Source organism: Apus apus, chromosome 4 (assembly GCF_020740795.1).
Source record: "Apus apus isolate bApuApu2 chromosome 4, bApuApu2.pri.cur, whole genome shotgun sequence".
Classification (NCBI taxonomy): Eukaryota; Metazoa; Chordata; class Aves; order Apodiformes; family Apodidae; genus Apus; species Apus apus.
Genome location: NC_067285.1, coordinates 17813533 through 17832317, shown reverse-complemented (window position 1 = coordinate 17832317; position 18785 = coordinate 17813533). Strand labels below are relative to the sequence as shown.

The window sequence follows — 18785 nt, the reverse complement described above, 5'->3', positions numbered from 1 at the left end:
AGCTACAGCAACACTACCAACCAACAATTTGTTTGCTTTCCAAATGGAATGTAAAGCAGACAAAAATAAGGTGAACAGTTGAGGCACCAGGTATTAACACAGTGCTTCTCTGCCCACTTACTCATGTTTGGTTTTGTAGGGTTTTTTTAATATGCAAATAGTATGGAAACTCCTATTATAACAGACTCCTCTCAAATCAGACGCAAAAAACTTTGTGTATCACTAGGAACACCGGTTCTTCCTGACCTCCCAGTATTTCAGAACTTTAATGGTAGTCCTCTCTCTAACAGAAGTTAAGAGTTGCTTTTACAGGGTGCTGTATTTGGGCTGTAGGAGTCTCACTGAGTGCTGAAGCCCTCACAGGGGCAGCCAAAACCTCTCTTTGACAACGAAGGGAAGAGGTTTGAGTAGCTCTATTGACCAGTGCAGTGGCAATAAAATATGGAAAAGAGATTGCTCCTCTTGAAAGGAAGAATAATAATTTTTAACATTGCTGTGTTGCTTTCCTGGCAGGAACAAAGGGTCTGAAGGGCTCCTACCTGTAAGAACTCCTAATGATAAGTAGAGATGTTCCAGGCTGGTGGCGAATGAACTCAAAATTAGTCCAGCAGATGCAAGCAGCCCTCCTAGCATGATACCAGCTTGGCAGGATACACGATTACTGATTAAACTCCCAAGTGGGGCTTCAAAGAAATAAATAAAGCTGGTAGTTAATGTCAAGTCCTTACAGTTTGTTGCAATGCTCAACAAGGAAAAGGAAACAATAGGCAAGCAGAAAATGGTGATGACAGCTACACAGAGTGGTCTTCCAATATTCCCCCATCATAATGCTGTGGGCACCAAAAATCTTCAAAAAATAATTTTCCTGAAAGTCAGGACAAAACTGAATTTTCTAAAAATAATTTTCCTGAAAGTCAGGACAAAACTGAAACTTACATTAGCTTTCTCAGCAGTCATTTTAGTAGACCAAAGACTTTATGGCACACAGCTACTCTGAAGTTCTTGGGGTCAAGAGGGGCCATAGCAACAGCTCACACTTCATTACTTCATACTCACAACATTGAGACCTCTCCCAACCTGAAATTTGCACTTCAGCCTTCAGTAACTTCAAGAGTTCTTCCTCCCTTCTCCCTGGCTTTGTGGGCTCTACATGAGACCCAAGCAGGAGAGATTTCACATCTTTTGGACCATCTCCAGAGCTGCTACACCTCTCCTGCACTTCTCCAGCATTGATGACTCCCAGATCACTGTGCCTTTATCACTGGGTGTCATCACCAGCCCCCTCCCTCTCCTGGAAAAAGTTATCCTTATTTATCTTTTTTCCCCAAGATACAACCTGGCTGACACAGGAAAGTTGCTATGTCTCATCTCAGCCCTGTCCCTGCCCCTTCATAGCAATTGTCAATGATTAACACTCTTCAATAGGATTAGGGCATGGATTTTCACTTATCTGTACAGTTCTAAAGTAAATCCATTCAGTACAACTGCTGCATTGATGCATGTCATTTTAGTAACCCTGAATTTTCTTTTAAGGGAAAAATCTACTTGTAAACATACAAGCTTGCTAAAAGGAGGATGCCTGTGACTTGATCTGAAGGCCTAATCTACATTCAGTGCTAAGTCTCAAATATTATTCCAATCAAAATGCAAAAGAAACAAGTGCTCAGTAGCTATCAAATACAACTTGTCCCCACTAGACCTCAACAAAAGTACCTTTCTGGGAACTTAGGTCATTTGACAAAACAAAGTTCTGCTTCTTTTCCATAGGATGAAGACATTCCCTTTCTGCACAACTATGTTGGGGGAAGCAGCCTGGATATACCATACCCCAGAGAGCCCACAGCACCTCTTTACCAGATGATTCCACCAACCTGTGAACACACTAAAACCAGATGGAGCTGAAGAAAAAGGAGCCATATTAGTCTTGAAAGGGTAATACATACCACAAAGCATCGTTGCACAGTCAACAATGGAGTGGATCCAAGCCGTCCTGGCATAATCCTGCCCAAAGTATGCCTGGAACTCCACAAAAAAAATGGAGATGCACCTAGGAAAGAAAACATGAGCATCAATCTATTGAACATGAGATACTTGCCTCACAGAAAACATCAGTCTTGCTCTTCAGGTATAAAAAATATCCACTTGAAGGTCCTCTCCAGTTCCCAGGAAAATCAAACCTGTGGTTTGCCTAAGTCCCAATGAGATGGAAAATTTTTTCAAACCGTTTCTAAGGGATATTGGAAATGAAGAGCTACCTTAATGCATGAGGGACAAGACATGAAATTATGTGTGCAGGTAAAATAGTTCTAACAGTAGTCTGTGTAAAGCACCTAGGCTAAGGTGAAGAGTCCTTGCTTTGCACTGGTAACTGAATCACAATGTGCTGTCCAAATATTATCCCAACAGCGGGATTAGACAATTAGGCTGAGATGTAGACTGTAATTCAGAAAGATAATTACTCCAGAAAGAATATTAACTTTATAATGCCACATGTTTCTCACTGTGGTATCTGCTATTAGATTTTTATAACTAATATTATTTTTAACTGAAGTGAAATGGAAGTTTTAATTATCATAAACAATTCATAGCCTGCATCAAGATGTTGTTTCCCTGGTACACAAAGCCCCAGCTTCCAGGTTCTTCACCAGCCTGGCTGCTCAGTAATGGTGACATTCACATCAGCACAAACTGGCAGGACAGGGCCAGCATAGTATCTATAGACTAATGCCACCTCTGTGTTCATGGATGCAAAAGCGCAGAGGAAATGAAAAGTAACTCCTCATCATGAACAAAGAATCAAAACACTGCAGGAGCCCATGAGCCTTCCAACAGTTTATTAAAATGCTTTCAGGAGTGGTTACTCTGCTCTGCTTAACAAGTGTTACCATTCCACTTGTCTCTGCCGGGAAACAGATTAAAAGGCTGCAGTTTCATTCTGGTTTCTGGACCAGCCAGAGATCCCTTTTCCCTCTCTGTTTTTTTCTCCTGCAAATCAATGAACAATCACTTTCTTCAGCTTTTTTCTGGCACATACTTAATTCTTGTATATGCTGTACATGTGTGCCAGCCATTAGATTATTTCCTGGATTAAACACATTTCACACTTGAAAAACGAATTAAATCCACTAGGAAATCTCTGCTGTTATCATGGAATTAGTACATTTGAACACACAAACTAACACTGTGTCAACATTCCCATGCCCCTGTTACGCTGTTGACTCCAAGAGTCTAGACTTCAGATCCCTCAACCTGACAGTTTTATTTTAAAATAAATATAAAATTTAGTTAAGAAACACTATTTACATTATACTGGCTGTCCAACAAGATGCTATCTCAGTGTTCCTCAATTACCAGAGTGCCTATAGCTTAAATATCCATGTTCACACACACCAGACTCCTTTGCCTCCAGCTGACATTAAAGTCACCCAACAGCAGCTGTGGAAGCCATCTCACCCCAGATGTATACATTGTTTATGTAAGGCAGCAGTCTATTCTTGTTTGTTCTACTTTTGAGAGGTATTTTCGAGAAAATATTTTCTCCATATTTCAGATACCAACAAGATCTAGAGAGAGGCCTCCTCCCTAGGGCACGGATCTTATCAGTAAGGATGGTACCTGAAACACTTGCAGTAGGAGAGGGGGGTATTTACAGGTTTCACAGACAGACTTGGGAGACAAGCAAATCCACTGGGACTAGCAAAAATGAGCACAGCTGCGGATTCAGAGGGACACAGGAAACCTAAAAAGACCCTACATGATTCCTCCCTCCCAGACCAAACCACCACAGCCTTAAATAACACTGCCTGCCTGAGGCTTTGATTACGCAAAGAATCAAGAGAGGGTCTTGATAAAGCAGCTGTCAGAGGAGTCAAGACTAAAACCAGAGGGCTCAAAATCTCTAAGTGTCCCCATGCCCCTGAAGGTTTCAGGAATCCTTTAAAAATTTATCAAGAAAAAGGTTTGTAGCTAGCTAGAATAACCCCTACAAGCTGTGGGAGATCCCAAATTCTCTTCCTAAGGAAATAAACCAAAAAAGGGGTGTAATGCCACAAATAGGTCAGAAAGAAAAGAAGCAGCCCCTTTACCTTGTCACAGCCCTGGTACAGATAGTGACAAGGAAGCAGCCAGTAACGATCATCCACCCCCAGCCTCCATCAGGAGGGCCGGTGTGCTGGGCCATGGCACAGGCTGCAGCGATTCCTCCCACCTCAGTGGCACAGGTCAACTCCAGCTGGCACGCTGAGCAGGTGTTGGGGCTGCCTGGCACATGGACTACTGGCCATCTGAAGGGAGAGAGACAAAAAACAAACAAACAGGCAAAGAGGGAGTCAGGGTATATCACACATGCTGTTAAACTGCATGGCTGGGCTAGGAAATACAGCTTCGGCTCTAAAGGCAGGGGTTTTCTTTCAAATGCAGTTTATGAAAATTCATTGGAAGCAAGAGTGCCATCAGAATTTGGCCCCATGTCTGGTACCACTTATTTCAGAGTAATTTTCCCAGCAGTTACATCTTAGCAGATGATACCCTTTTTTCCCCCACAAATGTCATCACACATCCATGTAAGTCCCACTTTACTGGTGCCAATGGCTGCAGCTCACTGACCTCAAGTGGAGGTTCTCCCACTCACACCAGTCCCTGGCCTGAATTGTATTTTCTGTTGAAGCCTCCACTCAAAGTAGCTATACCTCCTTTTATACAATTCAGTGCAAAATTTCTGTTTGAAGGAACACAAACCTGGTATCTGATGCACAGAGGCTCCTAAGTGAGTTTGAAGAGTCCTAGCTCGATGCAGGCTTTGCAAGTTGATAACTCTACCTCATTAGAAAAACCACACAAAGCAAATGAGATCCAAATGAGCTTATGATTTCAAACCTCATATTTGAGATATTCAATAGCTAGGACTTACGTACATAAAGGATCATTGAAAGCTCTGGAGACCAGAACAGTTTGCCTTTTCTGACACAACTTTCTAATACAGAAAAATATGCCAGTGCAGCTGACAGTTTTCTGAGCAGCCTCTGCAGGTCCCCACATGACCCCAAGGACATCACTGACCTCTCCAAAAGCCTTCTGATGTTTTGCTCAAAAGGTAAAGTTCATTTTTTTACCTCAGTTCTTTGCTTCAGGACATGCAAACAACAGTGTCAACGTGTACCCACACCCTCCTTTCCTCCCCACTATGTTCTGAAAAAAACTGGCACAAACACAGACAAATTTAGGAAAAAAAAAAATAGAACAGATTGGCTAACACAGTAAAAGAAGAAAGCACATATACAGGCAAGTACACCATTATGCCCAAAATCTGAGGGAATCAGTAGTCAAAAGTCAGAGGACACCAGTTACCTGCTACAAAAGACACATTCATGGACTTGACACTTGACTGACGTTCTGTGTTTGCTCTTCAGCATGTGTTGCTAATTTGTGAGCAGACATACATCTCATGTGTTGAATCCATCTAGATAACAGACAAATTTGCAGAGTTTATTCTACATTTTTAGTACACAGACATGACCTAATAACTGATTCTTTATTTTTAACTTACAGAGTCAATTATACATCCTTTTCTGCATAGCTCCAAGCAATAACTGTCTTGTTAAATATGTGCCAATATTGGATCAACAAGTTCTCTGATGACTAGGCCAGTGGTTACAGGATTCTTCACACTGGATCAGTGAATGCCCAGATCATCATCAGCACAATTAGATGCAAACCACCACCACATCACTGTCTACTTAGATGGAAAACAAAATTTTGTGTCTAACCTAGACACAAAAAAGCAGGTATCCAATCTAGCATGAAGCCAGAGTGGCACAGATGATTATACCCCAATTTGGCAACAAAGTCTCCCACTACATTGTCCTGCCAAATTCATGTGAACAAGCAGAGCGAGTACCAGTGATTTGCACCATGTGGCCCACCACACTTGACATTTAATACTAAGGGCCTCAAACATGGATTTATTGTATTATTGCAACTTAATATATTATGTTCAAATGCCTGGAGGATCAAATAACCCATAAGAATTCATGACAGCCACCTGAATTAATAGGACACTGATAAAATTATTTCGCTCAAGGATTTCCTGGCAATCACAAATAGTGCTCTTTGGCAGAGTTTGCACAAGCTCATGATACATCACAGAGATCCTGAGAAATTCAGACCTCTGCAGCACTTCTGCAAAGTCTTGGCAAGGCAAGGCTTCTTATTTTGGATCTGAGCGGTATCATTAACTGCTCTTCTGAAGGGGTGAATATTTCATGTTAGGTTTTCATCATTAAGGGTGGAGGAGGAAGTTCCAGAAATGACAGATGGGATAATAGTAACCCTTCAGTGAACAAAAACATACTCACAGTCTTTCAGATTGTGACAGAGGAGTCAACAGTCTCCACATACAGAGCCCTAACTAATTCAGCCTACATACAGCAATAGGTGGGTGTCAGGACCTCAGCCTAGATCTCTGGCTCAGAGCTTCGGGCAAGCTCTAGTTAGCATTTTAGCTGTACATTAACATACTTGGGAAGAATTTGATGACATACCAGGCTAAGCAAACATAGATTAGGTATTTTGTTACATGATCACTTGCTGTTATTTTCACAGAACCCTGCCTGCCAACGTACACATGAACAGCAAACATTTAATGATATTGCAAGCAACTGAAAACAAAAATATTATAAGAAAAGCCCAGCCAAAATAGAAAAAGGACACCAATTTTCCCCATGGTAGGATCAGTGCAAGCCTCATCTCCCTGACTTCATGCTTGCTTCAGGGAGTACCATGATTGTCATAGCCACTGAACTAAGAGGTAAATTAAATAATTACCTTTCATGTTGCAGCACATGTCTAATAAACACTATGGCATCCTGGCATTTTTATTCTGAGGTTAGAAAACTTTACTTGCTTACACTGTGATGCTGTTTGTAATTATCCATATAATGGATAATACAGATTGTGGACCCTGCAAACAAAGAGAAACGGGCAGAAAGCACATACTTTGTCTGAGTAAACATATCCTCCCCGTCCCAGCCCTACCTTGGTTTGCTCTCATGTTGTATCTTTTTCTTAACCTTTCTGGTGCAGAATAAGAGACTCTTGTTTTGTATCTGCTCCACTTTTAGCACTGCAAGGCCTAATCCACACTGGCAGTGATGGTTGCTATTTTAAACACATCTCAGACATGCATAAAAGTTCCTGCTGCTTGAGATGGCTACAGGAAAGTAGGGTTAAAATAAAAGCCCACAAAAGAGTTCTACACTTCGCAACCTTTGCTAGGTAATTTTCACTCAAGCATTAAGTAAATGTGCTCTGCATGAGTTCAAAGAAGATGTAAGTGGGGTGAAGGTAGCCTCAGCTACCCAGTGTGCCCTCACCATTCACTTAACAGCAACTCTGTTCCCCAAGTTAATCCATTAGGTAATCTGGCAGAATAAATAACCTAGAAGTTACTACAGGAGTTGTTTTTGAAAACTCTGGAAAGAAAACAACTGCTTCTGAGGGCATCTCCCTCACCCAATCTGCTCAGGCAGTAGAAAGGAGCAAGTGAGGTTACTAAAAAGGCACTACTATAACCTTGCACTTCATCACGAGGTCCCTTTTGCCAGGGAAAGGAGCACAGAAATCCACAGCAGCCTAGCAACTGGCCAGCACTGCAACAGGAACCACTGACCTTTTAAAACCTAGCACACTGCAAAACACTCACTGCCCCTTCCATCCACGCCTCCTTCCACCATGAATGTTTTCTTCTTTAAACAAATTGATTAAATCATGATATCAGAACAATGTAAAGATGTGAAGCATTTGCATGATGGATTTAGGAACAGCAGGCACAGTCACACCAGCCTGCCTGGGGACCAAGGGGTTGCTTTTTTTCCTACATTGTTCGGCTGCTCCATTTATAGTGTTTGGGGTACCTGGGCAGCTCCATAATCTCAAGAAATACTACCTCACCTGCCAAACACTGTGGATACTTTTTGAAAATGTTCCATACATAGAAGGACAGGGCTTCAGCCAGAGAAACAGGCAGAAGGTCAGGTCTATATCAGAGCTGCCCCTTGGCAGTAGCGTACAGCTCCCAGACCAAACACAGGGTCTCACCCTACTTTCTGCTTCTTCACACTATCCTGGCTACACAAAATCAAAATGACTGTGCATTAAGATGACATATATACACAAACTGTACATGACATTTACTACCTTCACAGCAGTTATGGGTCGGGTGAGGCCAGAGAAGCATGACAGCCTCTGTGTCCAGAATGCCAGGAAGCACTCCCAGAACAGATTTATTCCCACCAGTGAGTTTAAACCCCATTTTTCTTGTGAACAACAACATACACAGCTTTCAAAGTCACTTGGAGAACAGTCGTGCAGATGAATTTTATGAAGAACAAGTATAAAGTAGCTTAAGCATAGCTGGAGAAAATTCATTAATGCTTAGAGTGAAAGGCAAAGGAATTGCAAATATTTCCTCCATTTACCACTGTATGCACCAAGCTCTAGGCCAGTCTTAATCTTTTCCTATATTTACCCCATTTATGTAGCTCTAGGACAGTTGTAATATCTTTATTACTTTTCTTGACCTCTTCTGCACCAGCCCACTCACCTATGTCCCTCGCCAGCACCTCCCTTCTCTAAGAGCTGTTTAACATCCCTTCGGTTTCCATGTTGCTTCTCCCGTTCCCACATTATGCTCTGCTTAGTCTGTTCTCTTCAGTATCCATCTCCTTCCTCTCACCCTGAAACTTCAGAAAATAACAACAGGGAAGCTACTAAGCCGGGAAGGAAACATCAAACACTAAAACGCAAGACAAGGAAACAGATGGAGGTCACGAGGAAAAGTCCTTAGCATGTCATAAAACCAAATCTCTAACCAGGAAGAACATATCTGACAGCATGCATATTGTGAACATTCATCTACTCACAAGTAACAGTTTGTCTTAGTGAAATTCCACACTGAAAGTTAACAACTGACAGGTCTTGGGCAGATCAGCACCTTCTTCATGTTCAGCCTTCCATTGAGCCTCACCAAGCCATCCATATTTCAATTAGATCCTTGCTTAATTTAGCTTCTAGGGAAACTTTAAAGCTTTGAGAAAAGTGCCTCAAGTTCCCTCTGCTGAGTGAGTACTGGTGCAGCTGCTTGATTACATCATTTGCAGGAATGATTAGCAGGAACTTTCCATGCTACTTAAGGGTGTGCTTCTCCTAATTAGTATTGCAGTCCAGAAAAACAGTTTCTTAATTTTGTGTTAAAGAACATTCCTCTTTTTTTTTTTTATATGCAAAAAGTAAAAAAAAAAAATTAAATTATCCATATTATCAAATACATTTTACCTTTTCTCTCAAAACTTCTGGCTATTTTAATTCTTTAAAAATTAATTCAATTTTCATTTTCTCTGGTGTTCCTGTTCAATTCCTCAGCTGTATCTCTCAGCTCCATAGACACACAGAACTGTCAGCAAGCAAGCAGAATATTACAGTAAGTGTTCGAACACACCTACTTTCACATTTAAGGAATGGAAATGTAATTTGAGAAAATGCTTGAAAAAATGGCTGATCACAAGAAGTATGGGATTAGCTTAACTCTCCAGCAAAAGATCCCAGGGCGCCTCTGTCAGGAAAACTAACTTCTAAGTAGGGACGGCAGAAATTTTACAGGAGGGAAGTTGGAGTTATGTTAAGAATAATAAGACAGTAAGTAGAAAAACAGGAAACCACTTTGCCCAGATTGTATCAGGTTGGTCTTTTCTATAGCTACACTGAAAAGACAGGTAGCTGTAAAAGAAAGAAGAGCCCATACAGAGCAGCAAGACGACATGTTAGGGAGGCACTTTGTTAAATGTTAGACAGCAACAATAAAGGAGCCCATAAACAGTGAAATTTTAAAGGACTTGAAAAGGGAAAAAAAGAGAGAAAGAGGTTGATGCTATTTGTTAAAAAAAACCCTAGAAATGTATTTAAGAACAGTTAATAAAAGAATTGATAAAAATGCTCCAACTCTTCTCCCTGTTAAACCCAGTCCTAATTACAGCAGCTGAGAGCAGCAGAGCATTTACCAAAGAACTAGCCCAGCCTGCCAAATCTGCTGTGAAACACCCAGACACTCCTATTGGGAAACTCTCAAATGGAAACACTTCAGAAGGAAACTATGTAGGCTCTGCTGCTTCATGTGATCCTACAGACTAACTGCAGCATCTTGAACCACTGCATAAGAAACTTCATAAAAACAAACACCTGACTAAGAAATTCAGGAAAAGACTGCAGCAATAACTATAAGTTTCCTACCTGGTATAATGCTCTCATAGGAGTTATAAGAAAGCTTAACAAAAAAAAAGTAGTTGTGGCTCCTCTATCTCAGCTTCCTTATTGACATTACTGGTCAAGGAGCCATCGTGAAAAAAAGCATTTGATAGCTGATCAGGTTGGACAGTCATATAATTATCATTTGGTGAAAATCTTAACCACATGTAAAATTGGGAACCAAATAACAAGAGATTTAAAAAGAGGACTCGGTAGTTATCTTCTCCTATTATTCCAGCCAACCTTGTAATTGCCCCTTAACTAGATCCCATTATCAGTAATCCTTTTAGTGGGATCAGTTTCACTTTAAACAGCTTATTACATGGATGACAAAAGAAGCAAAAACAAATCAAGAATGATCAGACAGTGAAATTATGTCTAAAATAATGTCTAAAATGCATGTTTATATTTTGATCACCGAGGATGATATTCCTTAAAATCTTCTCTCGGTGAAACTGAGTTTCTTTCTGTGAAAAAGAACATGGCCTAGTGATTTTTTCGATAGTATTTTCTATTTATAATGGAAATTCACCCAACCTAAGGAATAAATAACTATTATGACAGCATTATTAAACTGTGTCTTCTGAATTACCTGAAAGAGTAACTTGGAGTATCCCAAAGAACAATTGTCACAGTGAACTGTTGGGTCACCCATAAATTCATTGATGAAAATCTTGATCTCATGTCAAAACTGGTAAAAAATAAGGTTAAGTTAAATTAATGCCTATTTCTCAACTAAGAGATCTCTCAATGAGTTAAGTTTCCATTTCCAATTAAGTAACACCCGTTTATGTTGGTAGCCTGAAACACACTGGAAAGTTGTTCCTAGCGATATCTGACTATGAACCTTCCTAAACAAAGCTTTGTTGCATGCTCTAAATCTTGCATTGTTAGATAATTTTTCCTCTTGACCAGGCATTTCACATTAGGGCAGGTTATATTTGATAAACTGTATATTAGTACAAAATTCCAAATTCACCTGAAGAAAAAAAAATCCCAACCAACTTTCATTCCACAAGTGCCAGCTGATATCCTTTTCTTCCTTCACAGCCACCCTAAAACACACTCCACTCGTTTCACGCATTATCCTGCCTGTCACCAGCTTCACATGCTCTGTTTTTCCCATTTTTTTCCATTCAAAAAAGGCACTTTTACTTGCTACTGCTTGTATGATGCTATAGCTGCCCCAAGGACTCTTAGAACTAATTAAATAAAAGCTATTACAAAAGTTTCACAAAGAGAAAGGAAGGGAGTTAAAAGGCAGAGGGCATTTTATGAAGAAGCTTCCCAAACACCTATTGCCTTTATCCAGACCAAGTAGTGTTGCTTTGTTAGATTAGGCATATCACATAGTGTAACTTTTAAACTTTTATAGAAGTGTAATTTAAGGGGATATTTGCATGGTAGCAGGGTTGCCAACAGATACAGTCAATAGGGGAAAGAACTCTCCAGGAACATGTTGCAGCACTGGACATGATCATGATGAGAAGAGATGGACAGTGGTTTGTTATGCAAATTGACAGGACATGTTCTGGAAAGCTGCAATGCTAAAAACACCCACAAAAGCCCCAAACAAACAAAAAAAAATGAAAACCAACAATGTGAACTCCCAGAAATGTTTATTTCTATAAGAAAAGAAAAGCTGTTTCTAATGAGAAGTGTAACAACAACAGCATATCAAAATGTGCAAACCGATTCCTTCAGCACTGACTCCAAACATTAGGTTACAAACCTGGTGGTGAGTTTGAAGGGCCTCTGAAGGAGAGGAACAAAGCCAAGAAATTACCAATCCAAGTGTCCTGGTGGCTTAGGGAAAGCATACAAGTAATGCACATGATTTGACACAGGATCACATAGTTTACTGCAGTATCAGCAAATGAAGACAGAGCAGAGAAGAGCTGGGACAACGACCACAGACAAGCAGCCCACAGTCCTGTACTACCAGCTTCTGAACTGCACACCAATCAGCAAGTTGCCTGAACCAGCTCCCAACACTCTGTTGAAGAAGCTTGATATTTTCAAACATGACAATAATGAGATAAACTCTAAAATGGACAGGAGGAGGAGGAGGCATTTGCCTATACCAGATTAAATTAAGAAGTTTTGTGTGGTCATCGAGAAGCTCTCAAAGCCAACCAAGTTTAAGATGAGCATACAGTGAACGCTTTAAGACACAACTTATTAAGTACTGTAACAGCTGCAAAAGCACAGTGGCCAGCAGGAAAACCATTTGAGTCACATTAACTAAGAAACTCCACTGCACCATAGACTCCTGGAAATCCCTAGAGAGGCAGGGAAAAGATCCCACTTCCCACATTTGCATTTCACATCTGTGAAGTGAGAGTCATCACATCCACACTGGGAGAAATCCAAAAACTGCAGGAAGGAAAGAAGGAAGCTTTGAACTGAAATAAAAAATAAAAAAATAAAAATTAAAAAAAATATTAAAAAAGTGAAAGACAGGAGACTGTTTGCATCTTGAACAAAGGGAGAGAAAGGGGTCAGCACTGTCCTGCTGAGGAACACGGAGTTAAATTCACAACTTCAAAACTACTTTCCGGTCTTATTCAGAAAACTGGATGCAGGAGTTTGGTTGTCATTAGCTAAAACATATTCTCAGGTTTTGTACTCAGAACTTTACTCTAGGATCTTCTGCAATGGCTAGGAAACACTTTTTTTTTTTTTTAATATCCAAAGATAATGTTTTCTTCTTCTATTTGTATCCTCTCTGGAACTTTGCTTCCAACTTTGCAATCAAGAACTGAAGTTTCTTTTACCATATTTTCATGTGCACGCTTATCTAATGCTTAAAATTAATTCAAGAAGAGCTTCCAAATATTAAGTGCACTGATTTGTGTGTAGGCAAGGAACTAGCAAACTGAGACAGTTGAGGAATCCCAGAAGTTTGGTCATGTCTCTTGGAAAAACTATGGATGTCATTTTGGTGGTATCACCAAGTGTCAGGACCAAAAGGGACATTTCTCTTGACAAGCACAAGGCAGTTCTCATCTAGCAGAAGGAAAATTTATAATTCCCAGTCTCTCCCAGATGGCACAAAAACTTGGAAGGTTGGAAAGAAAAGGGTGACAAATTAGTTCTCCATAAATAACCTACCAGTGAGTTAAACAAACAATAACATACATTGTAACTAAATATCTACGTATGGCCTAGGGTTGCACATTACCATTATTTCTGGATACTGTAATGATGATCCTGTGGCAGCAACTAATGCACTTATCATGCAAAAAGCATTTAAAGGTAATATTCCCCAGCAACTGAATAGATTCTTGTGACAACCAGAACAGTTAAAGAAAATAATGTTTAATAGGAAAAGGAGTGCAACTTATCTCAGTTATATTGTTTTTACATTAATTTAAACTCTATTCACTTCAATAGCTTTACCCAAACAAAACACTGCATCAGCTGCAAGCCTGTTTCCTGGTGCATACAAGTGTGGAGGTCCATAACACTCCAAGACAGCATTTACACAAAAGCCCAGAAAATCATCTGGAGGGGGGAAGAGACCAACAATCCTTCAGTGGAAATAATGTCTAAAAGCAGATGCTAAAAATCACTTCACTTACTGCCTTCTCACTTCATTATCTCATCAAATGAAATAAGCAGAAACTAATAAATATGACACATAAAACAAATAATAACAAAGAGTGCTGATTCACTTTTCTTAATTCCCAAGGAAAAGCAGCAAGAATATCCTGCCTTGTGGATAACCTGCAATTCTCCAACACTGAACTGCAACTGAAAACCAGCTATTCAATGGCTTTTGTATTGTATGCAAAGTAACCAAGTTTTACTAATGAAAATTAGGCTCAGCCGAATTCATTAATAAAATACATTATCTCATTCCCTCAAGCCAGTTCCACAACTTCCAGCTGCCACAGGCTCTGGGGAAGACGTCTGCCACAAAATGCTGGCTAATCTTACCACTGAGTAAGTTCCCTTGCTTCAGAAGTGGTGCCTCAGGGGCCTGCACAGCTTAAAATGCTGCAGAGACACAAGTGATAGATTTTACCTTTACAGTGAAAGGAAAGATACTGTATGTGCTTCTGGGCTATCCCTGCATTTTGCAGGATCCTGAGCTGTATTATGATATCATCTATTACTGTGCCAGCCTGGTGCCATTGAGCAGCTGGGCAGACAACACCCCATCCCTCTGGTACTGAACATGGAGAACACTTCTTCCAAAAGCAGGAGGGACCTTAACTCCAAAGATTTTGTGATCGGAAGATCACAGCTTGCCCTGCATGTTGTTACATCCAGCATGCTACAAGCCTAAGAGAGAGACAAGGAGAGAATCCAGAAAGACAATCTTCCATCCAGATGTCTTCATCCAGAGCAGCTGAATTGGTGTCCATTCTTTTTGGCAACAGCTCTTCTGCTTACTGCATCATATCAAGAGCAGACAACTTCCAGACAAGAAAACAAAACTATCTTTGAAGTTCAATAAACCAAATAGAAAACACCTTCATTTTCAGTAAAGAAAAACTGAGTGATTAGCCTGGGTGTTTACAATTGTGGTTTTAAAGGAATGCACCTGTCCAAATTTTGCCATACCATAGGCTGGGATCCTCCTGCCTGCAGGCTTGTGTTCTTACTGCTCACAAATACATATGTCAATTAATACAGACAACCATATAGCATATGAAAAATATACTTGACTCTCACAAGGCTGCTAGTAATTAAGCCTCTTTCCTCTTAGAAAGAACAAAATGCATTTCAAAATATAAATGAGTCTCTAAGAAGACAACCCAGGCTGCAGGTGTAGTGACCCATCACAGGGGGTAAAGGTAACACATTTTTCATAACTCTAATATAGCTTCTTGATTTAGGTTAGAAGAAAACAACTCTGTGGTTTTTCTCTGGTGAATAAAGACTGGAATAGCAAGTAAGTACCCCTTAAAGTTCTATGAACAAGAAAGCGTACCATCATTCTCCAAATAGTCACACACTACACAAAAGTTGATGTGCTGAAAGCATTTTCTTACTGGCTACAACAGGATCATGACAGAGAAACAAAGTGTCTAAAGAAAGAATGAGAACAAGTCCTAAAACAATGCACAAAAGCATCAATGCTCTCCAGACTGAAATAAATCATAGCAGATTACAGAAAGCTTATACTCCACTGACTGTTCAGTCTCACCATACCAATTACAAAGCAGTGCTATTTTCCTAATCACTTCCACGATACAGAACAGTAGGTCTACACTACACTCAAAAGTATAATAAATATTATATATCCACGTAAAAGAGAGTAAGTTACATGCAGGTGACAATTATGCTCTCTAGGATTAGAGGCACCCTCTTAGGGGTGGTTTAATCTTCCGTTTTAGAATTTTAGGCATCCACCTATCCAGCTGAATATAATCTGATTAATAATATTCAAACCCTTACGAAGCCTATGTCTACTTCCCAGAAAAACAGGCTTTTGAAACCCTCATACTGCAAGAGAGAATACAATAGGAAATGTATCCTGAAGTTATACAAAGACATAGCTATACATCACAAAAGCAAAATCATTAGGTGAAAAGTGAGAATCACGCCAGAAAAGCGAATTGGTTCTTCATGTATACAGCTAATGGCATGTGCACACAACCACACAACTGCACTAAAAAAACTGAGCATTCAGCTACATTTTCCAAGAAAGTGCCTTAACCATGTCATCTACTACTGGCCACAATTTGATAAGCAATCATTTCTTTCAGCAGCAACAGTGCTGGTGGGAACAGCCCTTACCTCCTGCTCCCTGCCACGCGTTCCCTCCTGCCAGGCTACCTTCTCAGCCCTGACACAGCACCCACACAGTCAGACAGAGCAAAGTTAAAAGTAATCAATAAACAAAGAAGAAAATATGTGTTTGAACCCGTGGCAGTTTCCCGATGTGGTTCACCACCAGTCCCGCTAATGGTTGTACTAGTACAGCCCAGAGGGTGGCCGGGGGCTGCTTACGCAAGCACGTTCTCTAAGGAAACATATGCCAAAGTTCTCCCTGAGGAAGCAATTATGCCTGCATTGAAACATCCGAAAAATCTTACCCTCCTGTGCCCAGTCTGTAGGATCTTGGCCTGGGAATACAGATCTGGAAGGGATCCCTGGGGGTCTCCTAGTCCCCTTTCTTGCAGTTGCAGGCAAGAGCCAACATAGCCAATGCAGTCACGCATGAGGTTTACTCGTTAGGTAAATGAAATACAGCCTGTAGCTGAAGTGAATATGCAGGCTGGGGGAAGAGGTTTCTGAGGTTTCCCTTCTTTACATATCAGGTAAATAAACTGCTAAAGCTTTGTAAAACAGAGTTACACACTGTGCTATATTGTCTTTCAGCATCACTTTCCAGCTTGAGTTTAAGGCAAAAGTTAATGATTGAATTTTAAAAGCATTAATAGAGAAGCCCTAAGGGAAGCCCTGTGAAACCTTACATTAAAGTACAGCTTCTGTAATACTGTTGCAAAAGGTGGAAAAGTAAAAGTTAAATATAAGGCAAGTGAAAAAATATAAAACAAAAAGCACAGAAAATAGTGAGCAACATACAGCTAAAAAATTCACTTGAAAGGATAGTAACAGCTAATGATTTGGGATAACACATCCCTAACTGAATCACTGAGCAAAATGCAACCCTGTTTCACTTCATTAAGTTTCATATTATCCTCAAACTTCCCAGCACTAATGGAAATGTTTCCTTATTGCCACTGCAGGAGTGGACTTAAAACAGACTCAGCTACCCCAAAGCAGCTTGTTAATGAAATCAATTCAGTCAAAAGGCTATCATGGGAACCCAAATTCATCCCAAATACCTAATTAACAACTTACCCCAGAGATGTTAAAGAGAACCCTTCAACAAAGAAGGGACAAATTATCACAAAGTTCAAAATAAGGATAACACTCATTGTATCTTCTGGCATATATTTTTTTTCATTGAACAGTTTTCTGAACTTAGCCTGGCTGTGAACACAAAATCTCCTGTAAGACACATACCTACAATACTACCTGGCTTAAGTATATTATAGAGCAAGGGACTGTCCCTCTGCAAGGCACTAAGTATTCTCCTGAAAATGAATTACATTAATATTCCAAGAGAAGTATCAAGGATGTTCAGAAGTGATTAGTCACTTTCACATGTAACTATTTCTGTGGAAAACCACTGACCAGCTCTCCCAGCCTGACCCGTCTGCGGATCAGTTTGCAGAGCTTTCTTGAGAGCCACATCCCCACACACAGACACAGCTTGTGTCCGCGGGTCTAGGTGACAGCCAGGAGGGTCCGGATGCACACGGACACTGTGCACACAGCAAAGCCCCACTCTGCCAGCTCTTTTAGCCCTCTCTGAACAGGTATATTTTTTCTGCTTATGCAACAAGAAAAAAAAAACACAACACCTTATACCACCTAGGAACTTAAAAGGCAGTTTATTCTTTAACTGACTAGCATTTAATCTAACCAACAGCTTTTATATTTAATATATTTAATTTACTGGTGGCCTTTACAGTGATTTTTATTTGGTTTTTAACGCTTCTGCAGTTCCGAGCTCCATGTTTCAGGCAGAGCACCAAAGCGATCCAGCTGAAGCCCCTCCGGAGCACCGCGCTGCCCGCCCCGCGCCCCCTCCGATGCCGACACCGCCGCCGCGGAGACCCTCCCGCCAGGGGATGCTCCCTCCCTCCCTCCCCCTTGTAGCTCTGGGAACGAGCCCCGCGCCCCCCGCGCAGCCCCTACCTGCAGGCTCAGCCCCGCGGCGGCGGGAGGAGCGCGGCGGGGCGGAGCGCGGCCCTCGGTGCGCGCTGCCCCCGCGGGGGCGGTGGCTCCGCGGGAGCAGGGTGGGGGCCAGGCTTTACACCCCGGGTTCCAAAGCGGACGGGGCGAGGAAGCGGGGGGGCACCGCGGCTTCTCCCCCGCTCCCTCCGGAGCACTCCCGGCAGCCCACTGCGGTTGGCGAGCCCTCCTGCGCGGGGCCCGGGGGGCTCCCGGGGCGCTCCCCCTTACCGTGGCTCCGGCTCTGTCAAGTTGTCGTCAGAGGGACCAGGAGTCCCGAGTCCCTCCTTGCGTGATGCCTTCACCAGCATGAAAAGTGCTTCTCAACAGGGCCACGGGTGCTTTCATCGCATTAAGAGGGCTTGGTTTTGTATTTATTTTTTTTTTCCTCTCCTATCAAGGCAAAGCCTGTACTGGGATTTCTGGATCAGTGCTCGCAGGCATTTCAAATGGTATTTTCAAATTGTTCCAAAGTCAAGCAACACTCAAAAGTGGAAATAACACCAAAACTTGTGCATACAGCTGGCCCACTGTGACACACACCAGCCCTGCATGCCCTATGCACCATTTGGATCATGCTGCTGATGATCACTAACCTTTACATTTTCAAACTCAATTCAATACCCCAGACTAGGGGAGAGACTCCCACAGATTTCAGCAGGCTTTGGACCCTAGACTCTTGGAACAAGTTTCAAATTCCAGCAGCCTTTTGTTTATCCAAGGAAGAT

The 18785-nt window shown here is 41.3% G+C and overlaps 1 protein-coding gene across 18 annotated transcripts in view; it reads right to left on the bottom strand.

The window, feature by feature from the left end:
• Positions 1-18785, bottom strand: part of SLC16A12 (solute carrier family 16 member 12) — a 29497-nt gene that overhangs the window by 6813 nt on the left and 3899 nt on the right. For 2 of the 18 annotated variants that reach the window (XM_051618445.1, XM_051618446.1), the window contains 4 exons: positions 5347-5458; positions 4086-4283; positions 1944-2047; positions 540-683 (listed from right to left, as the gene is read on the bottom strand). In XM_051618445.1, the coding sequence (XP_051474405.1) occupies positions 540-683; positions 1944-2047; positions 4086-4283; positions 5347-5411 (511 nt within the window). In that variant the 5' untranslated portion in view covers positions 5412-5458. The other 16 variants (XM_051618444.1, XM_051618441.1, XM_051618439.1 and 13 more) reach the window with 16 other exon arrangements.